Here is a 13604-nt window from a genome sequence, read left to right as displayed (position 1 = left end):
GCGGTGAGACGGACAGTCAAAGTAGAACTGGATTATTATTACTCTGACTCCTGAAGCCTCTGATGACACTCCATTCATGGCAGAAATGGAAGTCATACAGAAAAAGCCTATATACAAGATTTGTGTGCACTTCAGCTCTGAGTTAATCTAAGTGACATACTTGGAAAGTAATTGCCATTAAGAGACAGAATTATAATAAAAGAGAAATACGTCAGTAACACTTAAAAATACAGCCATTTCATTGCAGATGTACAATTTCTGACTGGTTGGGTCACTCTTAAAAGAATGCTTAATTTCTTTTTCAAATTGGCAAAATAAGCAAGCATATGGTTGCAATCTTTATAGCGGTTATAAGGAATCCAGAATTTGCAAGTTTAATTTGAACTGAAGCTTAAATGATTTAAAGAGGCTGAAATTTCAGTCAGACAAATGGTGGGTCTATCTGGCCCGCAGTTCAGTTCTGGATGTGCGGGGACTCTCCCAAGATAAAGGAGCCAGCTGAGTTCCCTCTGCGGTTACATGAACCAGGTGTCCCTGGGACCTACACCGTGGAGGCACAAGCTCTTCCTTCTACCAACCTTTCTCTTCAGCTAGTTTCCCTGCTACTGCGGGTTACTCATTTAGTTGTTGTGGACAAAGTGAGCCTGTGTGAATACCAAGACGTTCAACCCTGGCCTTGAAACTCAGGCATGCAATTAAGTTAGCAGGCACATGCTTGTGGAGTTCACGTTAACAGTGGAAAAATCAGCTAGGCACAAAAAAGAAGCCATTTGAAATTTCACTTATGGTGACTGCCAACTAACATAAAGTACCCAACAGTCTGAATATTTCTGAACATAAACACCAGGTGTATCTTCTAACAAACTGTCTTTATGGTGGATTTCCCAAATATTTAGGGACTTGTGATTATTTCTTTTCATTTCTGCATGGGGGAGAGGAGGCCTGGATCACTCATATGGGACTTCCTTACTTTTTCTGACTCTCGCCAACACTTCAGGATGAATATATGAGCATAGATATCTTCAACACAGATCCAGCTGGAAAGACTGAGAGTGGTATCAGTCCAAACCCAGTCCATTACTGCTCTCAGCTCGGTCAAAAATGGAACGAGGCGGAACCTGAAGGGAGACCACAGCAGATAAACTCGTCAGAAATGGGGGGATCGTTAGTAAGTGTATATATGACAAGAAGGGGAAATAAGCCAATGTTAAAAGACAGTTTAATGGGAGATTTTGCAAACACAAATACAGTCATATCCTGAGATTACATGGCTAGTACTGATATTCTGGGGGATGGTATCTTTTGCCATAGCTCATGTTCCCCTAGATCTCCTTGTCAGGCCATAAACACTCTTTTCCATCCTTATGCCAGTAATTGTGATTGAGCCACTGATGAAATGGTACAAGAGAGATTTTCTTGTGTCCCCAAATTCCTCAGACCTGGGAGTGGAGTAGACGAACATCCTTTCCACAGAATGGTGGGAATTTGTTTTATGCCTCCTTACACCAAGTGGTGCACGGATTCTTTGCAGTAGGTGGGCAGTCCTCATATGCATATGGAATTGGGTGTTATGACTAAGGATTAAGCAGCAGAAGAAGGTGGGCTAACAGGAAACCAACATGCATATAGCAGCTGTTCAAAGTGCATCATTCCCTTTACTAGTCCCACACTTTTCTGCCTGGCCAGGTCACAAAGACTATTTCATCTGAAGAAAGCTTTCCTCTGTAACTTTTTCTACTGGAATGCAACAAGCCCATAATGAAAATATTGGGAAAAGGCTGAAATTATTCCAGCTTTTCTGTGAAATATGTATATGTTTTGAACTGGCTTAATCACAACATTATGGTAACAGCATAAGTGGAGGGTGGGGTATACCTCCTTAACACCACCTTTCACTCTGAGGTGACGCTGTGCCTGTTACTTGCACTAAGACTCCTAACTCCTGAAGAGTTTCAAATGTGCAGCACTTCTCAAAAGGTACACAGAGGAAATATATTTTGATGCATAGCTCTTATTTCTCATGTGTATTGTCTTTCACTTTATTCTTCTCACTGGCTGAGGTAGAGCCGGTAGACCTGCTTCAAAGATCTCTTTGGAATTTGATGCCTTACTGCTTTTTAGGACTGCAGAACAAATAACTTCACCTGTTTTCTACCACAATGTGTAGCCCCTATCTCTGTTCACAGAGGTGATTTCTTAGAAGTGTTAAAAGTGTCTCTTCCACAGGGTCCTGAATGGCTGACTGGTATGTCACACTTCAGGATTCAGAGTGGGAGACTGGTTTTTCTGAAATTTACATTCCTGAAGTTGATTTTTTATGGACTACAGAAGACATATGGCATATACAGTGTGCTGTGCAAAATTTACTGTCTCATTTCCAGCAGCCTATGAAAAGAAGTCACGAATAACCTCAGCATCTCATGATAACAGAACCTTATTTCACACAAGAAAGGAGGAGGGCAGTAGGTCTAGACTTACCCTTGAAATAAGAACAGGTTGACATAGTTATAACTTTTTGTGAGGAAGTTGCCAAGAACACGAGTTGGATATCCGCAGCGTATCTGATATGCCGATAAGCCAAAATAAACACATTTCACAAAATACCAGAGCTGGGCAACTGTGTTCTGGCTAAATTTCCTGTAATGGAAAAGACAGATAAAGGAAAATGATGAGCTTTGTATCTGTGTACGACCAAATTAGCTTGAAATGTTTTGTGCTCCTGGCAGTTTCCCTTTCCTGACTTCCTGTGAAAAGCCCTTGGTTTCTGACCCCACCACAGGATTAATATAGTATTTGAAAGATGCTGGACGAGAAAGCCTATAAACAGCATCTGTTGTCACCTCAGGGTCACAGGGGAGAGACTGGGAATAGGCTTCTCAAAGAGTGAGGGCTCTGGGGCAGTGTCTTCTCCCTCCAGATGCTAGAGGTGCCTTGCTGCCCAACACAGGCCAGTATGCCCTCAGCCCCTACGATGGCACATCCCTCTGTGAGCCCTGGGTAGGTAGACACTGCTTCTCTTGGCTTTTCAGAGGGCTGACATCTGGACTGAATATAGGCAGCTTTAATGCCTATTTGTGTTCACAGGAGCACCTCCAAGGTCGTGAACTCATACAGGAATTTAAGTTGGAGTGACCTCTGAAGATCATCTTTTTCACCCTCCCCTACTTGAATCAGGTCTAATTACACCAAATTGTTCAGGGACCTGTCCACTTGAGCTTTGAATATCTCTGAAGATGGAGATCCCACAACCTGTCTGGGCAACCTGCTCCAGTGTTCGACTACAGTCATGGTGAAAAGATTTTTCATCATATCTAACTGGAATTTCGCTTTTTTCCAACTTGTGGCCTCTTGTCCTATCTGAAAAGAGCTTAGCTCCTTCTCAATGCCCTCTTAATAGGTAGCTGAAGACAGCTCTTCACTTTCTCTTCTCCAGACTGAACTAACCCTGTTCCCTCAACCTCTCCTCACACATCATGTGCTCCATCCCCCTGACCATCTTGGTGAACATGTGCCACTTCTGACTACAGTTCAATAACATGGTGGAACTGCAGGAGATGCCTCATGATGGACAGGATTTGTGAGCCAGATGTGATCCAATATTTTCAATTACATCCTGCAACACTATTTTCATTAAGAAATTTGCAATGGCTTCTAAGAATCAGCCTGACTTAGAAGGAATACAGGAGGTTTCAGATGCAGATTTGAGATTAACAACTTCATAGAAATTTCATAAAAGCACAGAAAAAGTAAAAACAATTTTATTGCCTTTCAAGTGACCAAATGAAGCTAAAAGGTTCATATTAATTTTCAATGTGCAGTAGATAGGAGATCAACTTGAAAAATGCCTTTTTTTTTTTTTTTCAAGTTGGGCCACAATTACTAGTGCACCGAGGAAAAATAAAACATTTGTTTCTGAGAGGAAATGAGATCTTTCAGTCTTTCCTTACACTATGCACATATTTTGTTTTTTCCCAGTAAAATAACTTGACTGTTAACAAAGTGTAATGTGCCCATGTGACACAATTTCCCTGTATAGTCAATGGAGTGAGGTAAAAACTTAAAGGCAATTTAAAATCCTAAGTAAAAGGGGAGTTAGTTAGTCAAGCACTAGAGAGGGAACCTTAACACCTCTGCAGTGCAGACTGAGGGAATAACTGCCTTGAGCCATGCAATGAGAAATGTTAGATTTGGGGGTGAATCTGACCAGGCATGTGATACAAGATTTGACACAGCACGTGACCACTTCCACATCGCCTCCAGAGCTGTGTGGCAGGAGCAGGGAAGGAGAACTTTTGCTCTTCAGAAGTGACATGGGGTTTAGACATACTTCAGTCTAAGGAGATTTATATCCACAGTTCACACATTTCAGGAAAGTGCTAAATTATAAGTTACTCTGAGGGAGACATTTTCTACTCACTCTTCTAAACCAGAGTGCAGCAGTCTTGGGAGTAGGGAACTGAATCAGAGGCCAACATTGTCTCAGGTGAGGGCTCTAATCACTCAATTACAGGCAAGTTCTCTTTCACCTGCTTGCATTTTGGCCTAAGTTGAGAGTATTTCTGTACATACTTATATAATTAATTCTTCTTCAAACTTACGTTGGCCACAGTTATTGCACTCCAACATTCTGCTTAGGAATGAGACCAAGAAGAAACCTGTTCATGATTCCAAAGCTTAGCTATAACCATCTCAAATTTAAATACAAACAACTTGGTAGAGCATCAGTATTCAACCCATATTGTCTGATTATAAGGGTTATACCTTTCCGTCACTCCAGGCAAGATAAAGAACATCCAGAAATGTATTCCAAAAACAAGGATAACCTGGAAGATGACCTTTCCCATGACAGTCTTTTTGAGGTACAGTGCTCGATCTACCACCATGGTACCAAACTGAATGAGCACCATCACCAAAAATGCCTCCGGGACCTGGTCCTCTGATAATGAAGAGGTGATATCTGCTGCTGCAGAGTGTTTCTGAAAAGGAAAATATAACAGAGTGGTCGAGGAAGGAGGATACTCACATGATACTTAGCATCTACAGGGCATAAATCCTACTGAGGATTTACAGATAGATGCCTCTGTGACATACCCCAAAAGCCCAAAATCCAAACACAATGATGATGAAGTCCACTGTATCTGCGAGGAACATCAGCACATAAACATCAGTCACCGCACTGTAGTCTGGATGAATAAGATTGTAGAAAAACTGTCTGATGGGCACATACACCTGGAGGGTCCTAAAACAATATAGACCGCAATGTGATTTAACAACACTGTAACTCTCACTGAAGAAAAGAATGGCTGGGTGTGATATGATTAATGTTTCTAAAGATACCTAAGATCTACTCTGACAGCCTTTACAGGGCTTCACAGACACCAGTCCCTTGTTCTGATTGCTTCTAAACTACTGTATTAGCATTTGTTCAGTAGGAATATACATAGCCAACCAAGTTCACACAGGATATTTAGCTTTTTTTATCAGGCAGATGCTATTGGAACAACTGCTGATTTGTCTGATGTTCAGCTGGTGGGACTTAGGGTGAAAGCACCCGCATACAGTGAACTGCAAACATACCCATTCATCCCCTTGAATTAACAGTAGTAGTAACCTGCTCTCCTTAAAATGCTGTTTTACTGCTTCACTGTTTGGAACCTCCCCCCAAACCCACACAACTCCTCACATTGCTCACTTTTTAATTGTAAAGGCCTTGGCTTTGATCATTTGTTCTCGAAACTTTTCCATAAGAAGTTCTTTTCTAGACTTTTGCTTGATGCTTAACACACTGCTTCCTTTCTGACTGCTGTTTCGTGTACTGGTACTTCCTGAAAAAAAAGGGAGGGAAAGAGAATCTAATTCAAAATCAAACTTTAAATACAAAAACTAGAAAGTAATTCACCTTGAGACTTCCATTCCATATATGTCCCACATTTGAAAGAAGCTTTGAAATGAATTCTTACGCATTTTTTCCAATAGGATAAAATCTTGAGAGCATCCAGTAAAGGCTTAATCACTGGCAGATCAAAACTTGATTAATAACTATAAAAAGAGAAGACTAGCAATAAAGGCAAGCATTTGATTGATCTGACTCAGTCATCTCAATTGGTAATATACACATTCAAGCTAGAGTAAGCCCATCCTTTTTACAAGATGGCATAGGTAATCTGTTTCAATATACCTAATCGAAACTTTTTCTCACTTCAAGTATCATTAAATGCAGATATGAAAAATACATATGCTTTGTATTCCCTCTAGCTGGAGATTATGTTGAACCAGAAATTCTGGATCTGGGCCACACTGAGCATTCCTTTCCCAGCTTTTGGATAATGTCATTTTAAAAACATAGTGAATCACAAAGTATGGCTTTCCATTTGAACTTTAAGAAGGCTTGGAGTGTTTTCAAACATGAAGATACTTTGGTTCATATCCTATTTCCTCACTGAGGAGCAGCAGCATTCAGTAGCCTCTGGGATCTCTACAGCAACCGGCACAAGGTTTCAGCAGGATGATCCTATGGGAAATGAATGTTTGCTCTTCAAATCACAGAAATGCCATGACATTTACCTCTCTTAGATCTGTGTGAGGAGAAACTGGACCTGTGCGAAAGCTGTGATATGCTGCTAGAGCTCTTCCTCCTGATGGCGGTCTGCTGCTCAGGGAAGTGGACATGGATGGACTCTACCGATGCTGCAAGATTGACAGATTTCAAAGAGGCAGAAGAGTCTCTCCTGCCTCCTGTCAGAGAGAGCTCATCATCAGTATCCTCTTTATTACTGGAGCTGTCCCCTTTCTCGTCTTCATCCCATAATCCATGGCACTAGTGGAAAAAGAAGAAGAGAGCATTTCAGCCTTGTATTTCTATCACAGTATTTATCACAGGCATTGCTAAGCTCAGTCATGTGTTCACAATGGGGAAGACAAATTCTTTGTGTTGGGATATCACCGAATCATAGAATCATAGAATCACCTAGGTTGGAAAAGACCTTTAAGATCATCAAGTCCAACCATAAACCTAACACTGCCAAGTCCACCACTAAACGATGTCCCTAAGCACCACATCTACACATCTTTTAAATACCTCCAAGGATGGGGACTCAACCACTTCCCTGGACAGCCTGTTCCAATGCTTGACAAACCTTTCAGTGAAGAAATGTTTCCTAATATCCAAATGAGTGACTTTCCTATATCACATGAGTGACTAGAAACATTAAAACTAAAAATTAAATATAAACTACATGAACTCAGATTACCTTTAAGATGGATCTGTGGAAGAATAAAGCAAGGAGCTGAACAAGATCATAGTGCACGTAACCCTCTTTCTTCTCAATGCCAATAATATTGGGTGGATGGTAAGGTTTATCTTTTGTGTAATCCACATATTTATTCCAAGGAAAGAAGCCAAACTGGAAGAAGTACTTGATGACAATGGCCACCTGTTTAGAGACACAACACACTTGGGGTGTTTTATAAGCATGGCAGATATAATAGCCTCGTGACATTAAGAGGGAAGAAATACGACTACTTTGTCAGTTTTATGAGAAGATAAACAAGTATATTCATTGCTAGAGAGGAACAACAGTTCACATTTCCTCAGTAATAAAGTCAATCAACATTTACCAACAGATGATGCTCAGTGGTACCTGAGATACCACAAGCAGTGTATACTGTCTCTTGATTACCAATTATATACCAGCTGTTTGCAAATGGTGTGTTCTTGTGATAACTGCCTTACATGCCAGGAAGGATATTACTCAATGCAATGAAGAAAAACACAAACAAGACCTTTTCATACCACAGAAATTGCTGAAGACTTTAGCAAATATTTACATTAATATGAAGGGCCAGAGACCCCTGATCCTAGAGATCAAAACCAGAAAAGAGACCATGCAAAGCTTACAACTTAACTTTTCTGTGTTAGACATGGGGTTGCAAAACCAGCAGCATACCTCAGTGTAGACAATGGCTGTCATCCAGAAACGCTTGCTTGGCCGAGGAACAGACAGCATGGCCCAAAGGAATATAAGGATGGGAAGCACCAGGGTTATCATAGAGGCAGAGATCATGTGGTTAAGGATGATCACAAAATAGCACACCATTTCAGACCGGGCCACCAGTGTATTGTACAGGGCATAAATAAGAAGCAAGACTCGAGGCTGACCAACATAGAACTTCTCTGATTCCTCCAGCTCATCGTCATGAAACATCCTGTGAGGAGCAGAGTACCGTAAATGAAATTAAAATTAATTTCACAAGCTACTTTTTAAATTGCTACTATTTTTCATTTTGAAAAAGTATAAAATACTGCTGCTGAATTCAATGGGGGGGAAAAAAAAAAAGATGGGAATTGGTATTATAATCAAATAGCCTGATTCTAAGCTCCGAAAACAGGAATTTCAGGCAAAATAACTAGAAGCACTGTTCTGCTGTTTTTTAATTTACCCAGAAAGTCAGCCTGGCCCAAGAACTTCTACAAGCACCGCTTTCCTACAGTTGCCCAACCAATATATCTCATGTAAAACATGCCATGCTGGTGTGGCCCTGTCTGGATTCATATCTGATTTATCAACACAAATGGGAATCTGGAGAAACTCCAGAGGTCCATCAGGAGACGTATATTATGAATAGTCCTGTGACATAAGATTAGAACACAATAAATGCCCTTGAGCATTAGATGTGTCCAATCTTCTCCCGTTTACCTAACTCAAATAAATATAAAAGGCAGCAAGAAGTCATTATATGATTTTCACATACACCCGCAATTCTCTTTGCTTTTCATAAAGAGTGCCCTGGCCTGAGAAGAGATCTTACTGAAAAGCAAAAATGACTATGGAAAACCAGAAGAAAAGACACTGCATCTACAAAGTCAGATCTACACCAGCCTCTCTCCAGATGCAGTCAGGCTGAAAGGCATTTCTACGGTTTAAGATTTTGTCCTTGCATTCGGGGAGGCTCTCCCCTAGCTGAGTCAGGCTGGAAAGCAGAGGAAGAAGAGCAGCAGCACCATCCCTACCTCAGTGATGGTTGTGCTACTGAGCACAGTGTCTGAGGGGCAAAGAGGGGAACATACCATCCCTAATGAAAGTACTTAGCAAGGTGGTATCTCTACATAGCTCTCAGCTCCTACTGGCTTAAACAAAAACTCTGCCAAAGGTCATAGTATCCCTTATAGTAATCCAAAATAATTAAAGGAGAAATATTTTCCCAGATAGCCCTGGAGGAAACTTATTTGAAATCACAGTTGCCTGGAGAAGAGAAGCCCTCTCCACAAGGAATATTTAGAAAAGCCCTTGACCCCATGACAATTGCAGCACAGAAATCCAATGCTAATTAGAACCATTAGCTATGGTATCTGGGGAGAAAGTGGAGATTCTTTCCAACATGAATTTGAATAATTTTAGAAACTTGTAGTTAGAACAACTGCACAGGAAATGAGCTTCTTCCCTTAAATCAAACTTAGTGCAAGGTCTGTATCAGAAACTGTAGGCTAGTTCTGAGACAAAAAAAACCTGTAATGACAAAACTTCACAGACTGGGACCAACAATTTTTCCCTGATGAAGGTCCTTACTTGTTCAGAAGCAGCTCACTAGCTGTTAGCTCGTGCGTCAATGGAGGGAGAATCGTATCATTAAGTTTGTCCGTCCGACTGTCGTCTGGGCTCACCATCATAAGGCTCTTACCAGCTGAGTCATCTGGGGAGCCAAAGGGAAGGTGTTCAAAGCTGACAGCTTTGCTATAGGAGGGTGGAGCTTCTGCATTGCTATCCACGGTGGAGTACAATGGCACATCTGTATCAGGAGTATACACAGCTCCTTCTGAACCAAGGCTATAGTCTTCCACCTCCTCTTCCTCCAGCTTTGATGCGGAGTGAGCTCCTTCCTCTTCATGCTCCCCTTCTACCTCCTCAATGGTTTCTGTTGTCCCCTGACGAGAATAGAGCATGGTGACCTGCGTAGGCTCACTGTTGGGGATGGACAGAGAGTTGAGACTTACAAGGCTCACCATTGAGCAAAGTTTGTTAATTGTACCTTTATGTAGACAGCTGAGCAACCCCATTGCATTCCCAGGCCTTCAAAGTTCATATAATCTGGTAGAAAATATATCATCATGATCTCCTCTTACACAGATGGACCACCTGGGTCCATCTGCCGCCTGAGAGAAATCCCAGTGAACTCACAGTGATTCACTATCTTTTGACACCAGCAAAGGGCAAAGTAATACTATCATCAAGAGAAATAAGGCTAACTTTCTGAAAGTAGTTCAAACACTTTCTGACCAGAATCAGGACTTGCTATTACATCTATTTAAAGCTTGCTCCATGGTGAATGATAGGCAGCCATGGGTTTCCTTCCAAACATGGTGTTTTTAACAACCACTGTACAGGTGCTGAATACAACTGGAACATGAGGTGAATGCACATATCAATTCTGATTCCAAATAAAAGAACAAGTAAATCACTAACATGGAGAAATACAATCCAGACTACAAAACTGTTCCAGTAACAGGGTATCTTGCTTACCTGTAGATTGCCCTATGTTCTTCAAGACAGTCTTCATTTTTACCTTACCTGCCTGCTTTTCTTCTGTATTACCTATTTTCTTTTCCAACTGTTCTTACTCTCTCTGTTCAGTTCTCTGCTTGTTCAGCTTGCTTATTCTTGGCTTTGCATGTCCATAACCACTTTCTCTCTTAATGGTCTGTGCTCTGCAACAGTCTCAGCTGATGTAAATTCATGCAGCTTGATGACTTCAGATGGGAATCTGGACACCATAATTTTAAAAATATTTTCTTGCCTTTGCTTTCACCCTTTTCTTCCCTTACAAGCATTTTTTCATGTCTCCCCTCAAACATCACTCTTTCTCTTTTTAGTCTCCATTCCATTCCTTCTCCATAGGTTAGACAATAGGCATCAACTCAGTGATTTTGATGGCTGCATGTTGTTGTATCTCAACAGTGACAAAACCAGATTTTACATAGCTCCTATGCTCATATGAAATGAATGGGGCCATTTTTTCACCTAAAATATAACCTTTTAAAGAAAACTGGCACTGGCAAAGTCAGCTGGCACTACCATGTCCTGCCAAAATTAAAATTGCTCCACCTCTTTTTCTTTTACACTGCTTCCAAACCTATTGTGGCTATGTTAGATCACTTTATTTCTAGCAGACCTTTAATTAGAACGTGTAACACTATTATTAGGATGTATGTTTTGATGATTCATGGTAGCACTCATACTGGTTAAAATGCACAAAACCATAAAATCCCATCATTTCAAAACTGACACCAAAAATTTGTAAAACACTTTAAATGCTGAAAAAGAATGATCTAATAAGCCATAAAATTTCATATTTATAATATTTATAACACTAGTTGAAACACTGTATCCCAATGTCATATAAACCGATTTTTTACCCGCTAAAAAGTGAGTGAATGGCTCTGAACAGTTCTCTCTTGCACTGGATGTTTATTCACTATCTTTTCATAGCTATTTTCCCTTTCTTAATTCCAACACCTCACAGACTGTAAATCAATGGTAAAGTAATCAAAACATATTTAGCAATCTTTCCTATATGGGGAAAACTAAAAATTGAAAGAGCAGGGCCAATGTTTGCCTATCTTAGTTTCTAAAATTAGACATCTAAGTCCATATTTAGGATAACTGATTAGCTGAGAAACTTCACTTCCAGCTTCCAATTTTAATAACAACCATCAGCTCAGAAACTCTGAAAATCAGATTCTTTTGTAGCTGAATAAATGCAGACTTTAGCCTCATTTTAGACAGACAGTGTAATGCAATGGAACAACTTTTAAAAATACACGAATTAAGCATGAAAAACAAACCAAACCAAACAGAATAAGAAGTGAAACAGCAAATAAATCCTAGATTATGACCCTGACTTTGAACCTCAGAATCGCGCCACAACACAGAAGGGAGTAAAGCTTCCATTAACCATGCAAACCACTCTGTACACCACATATCTGCAAATGCAAATGTATGTACACTGCAGTAAGTATAATGGTATGGGTAAATGAGTGAACAAAGCATGCATGTGTTAAGCACCTTGACACTATACTGCCACTGTCAGCTGATGAGGAGGACATATCCATGCTCTGCATTTTACGAAGCCTAGGTCGAGCGCGCTCACTTGTTTTAGGAACAGTGTCTGGTCCATCTAAATCATCAAGGGTTGACTGCCTTGAGAACAGCATGGTTGCTTCAGTGTAGCAGCTAGCAGCGCAAACAGTTATAAAGACAGTGTTAAATACAAATGATATTACTATACACATGGTTCAGTAAACAAATATGCTTGCCATGCAGCAAAACACTGACACAGAGAAAAAAGGTTCAGAGAGAAGATAAGGATTTGTTTAGAGTCACCATGTAAACACATTTCTATGCACAGATTGCTCACGGCCATATTCATATAGGGGCTATAGAAGGCTAACAATTGTCTATTCACTATTCAAAGATATGAAACCAACACAATGCTCTACATGCTTTCCAGGGGCACCAAATTACATATGTGAGGAGGTTTTATTTTCTTTGTTTCCCCCTGAAATTCCCAAATTCCTCAAAAATGTTTTGGGAAGTGACCTCTTCTGTACAAATTCTATTTTATTAATGATATACTGTGCTGAGCCTTTTTACACAGGTACAAGCCAATTTCCTAAAAGAGCCCTTAAAACTGAATAAGCTCATATTCCACAAATAGAAAAATAGCTGTCAGACATTGGCTAATCCTCTTTCCGAACCAAAGAGCCAAATCGGATATGATATTTAGCCAGTAGATGCATGCCAAATATAACCTGCTCTGCATAGGATGGCTTTTATTTTGATATTTAGTAGTAAGCCATGATGATTCTTTCCAGAAGATTTCATTTATTTCAATCACAGCTTAAAAACTATTTCAAAATTGGTAACATGCACGTCTTGAAAGAAAGAACAGATATAATAAACCCTTATCTCCTTTCACTTATCAAATACAACAGGACACCAGAGACATACACCATACATTGAGCATTTGTGTGTTACTGGAGAAAAGAAGAACTGGATGAGTTATGAGAAAGAAAGTACATAATTAAATACAAGCATATAACATAGCGACAGGAAAGAAGCAAATACATTAATGACATATGGTAGGTAAAAGAATTCTCTCTCCTGTAAAAATCTTTGAAAAACACAGATGTCTATGAAATAAGTTGAGGGACTTGGTGTTTTAACACATGCAGTGACCTGCCTGAGTCTCTCAGATAGAATGAGAGAAGAAAGGACCCCAAAATGCAGGATTTACACTATACTTTTCTTCTTTTGAGTCCATCTGTGTTACACCTGAGCAGTAGCAGCAGGGAATTTGCTTCCTTGGCAAGCATTATGTTTGTCCAGGGTCACAGAGAATTGCAAAAGAGGTCAGAAGGGAAGTGCAATGGTGTTTTCCATGTTACTTTGGTCTTGCTGGGTTGAAGTGAGGAAAAAAATTTGCTGGCGTGAAAAGACGGTTTGCAATTATTGCCTTAAGGAAAACGGGGAGGAAAACAGCAAAGTATGTGGAGCGAAGAAGCAGTTATTCTTAGGCCTGCACTCACTGATGGTCTTTTCTGACAGAAT

General features: G+C 40.2%; 1 protein-coding gene across 1 annotated transcript in view; it reads right to left on the bottom strand.

Moving 5' to 3' along the window:
• PIEZO2 (piezo type mechanosensitive ion channel component 2) overlaps window positions 1–13604 on the bottom strand; it is a 326809-nt gene that overhangs the window by 10164 nt on the left and 303041 nt on the right. Inside the window, exons 40-49 of the mRNA XM_075704850.1 lie at window positions 12060–12227; window positions 9567–9959; window positions 7947–8205; window positions 7251–7433; window positions 6565–6817; window positions 5693–5825; window positions 5092–5239; window positions 4762–4976; window positions 2479–2637; window positions 971–1118 (exon numbers count right to left, since the gene is read on the bottom strand). Coding sequence (XP_075560965.1) covers window positions 971–1118; window positions 2479–2637; window positions 4762–4976; window positions 5092–5239; window positions 5693–5825; window positions 6565–6817; window positions 7251–7433; window positions 7947–8205; window positions 9567–9959; window positions 12060–12227 — 2059 coding nt within the window. The remainder of the gene's footprint in view (window positions 1–970; window positions 1119–2478; window positions 2638–4761; window positions 4977–5091; window positions 5240–5692; window positions 5826–6564; window positions 6818–7250; window positions 7434–7946; window positions 8206–9566; window positions 9960–12059; window positions 12228–13604) is intronic.

This window comes from Pelecanus crispus, chromosome 2 (genome assembly GCF_030463565.1).
Source record: "Pelecanus crispus isolate bPelCri1 chromosome 2, bPelCri1.pri, whole genome shotgun sequence".
NCBI lineage: Eukaryota > Metazoa > Chordata > Aves > Pelecaniformes > Pelecanidae > Pelecanus > Pelecanus crispus.
The sequence above is the reverse complement of the archived record's forward strand: the minus strand, read 5'-3'. Positions and strand labels throughout refer to the sequence as shown.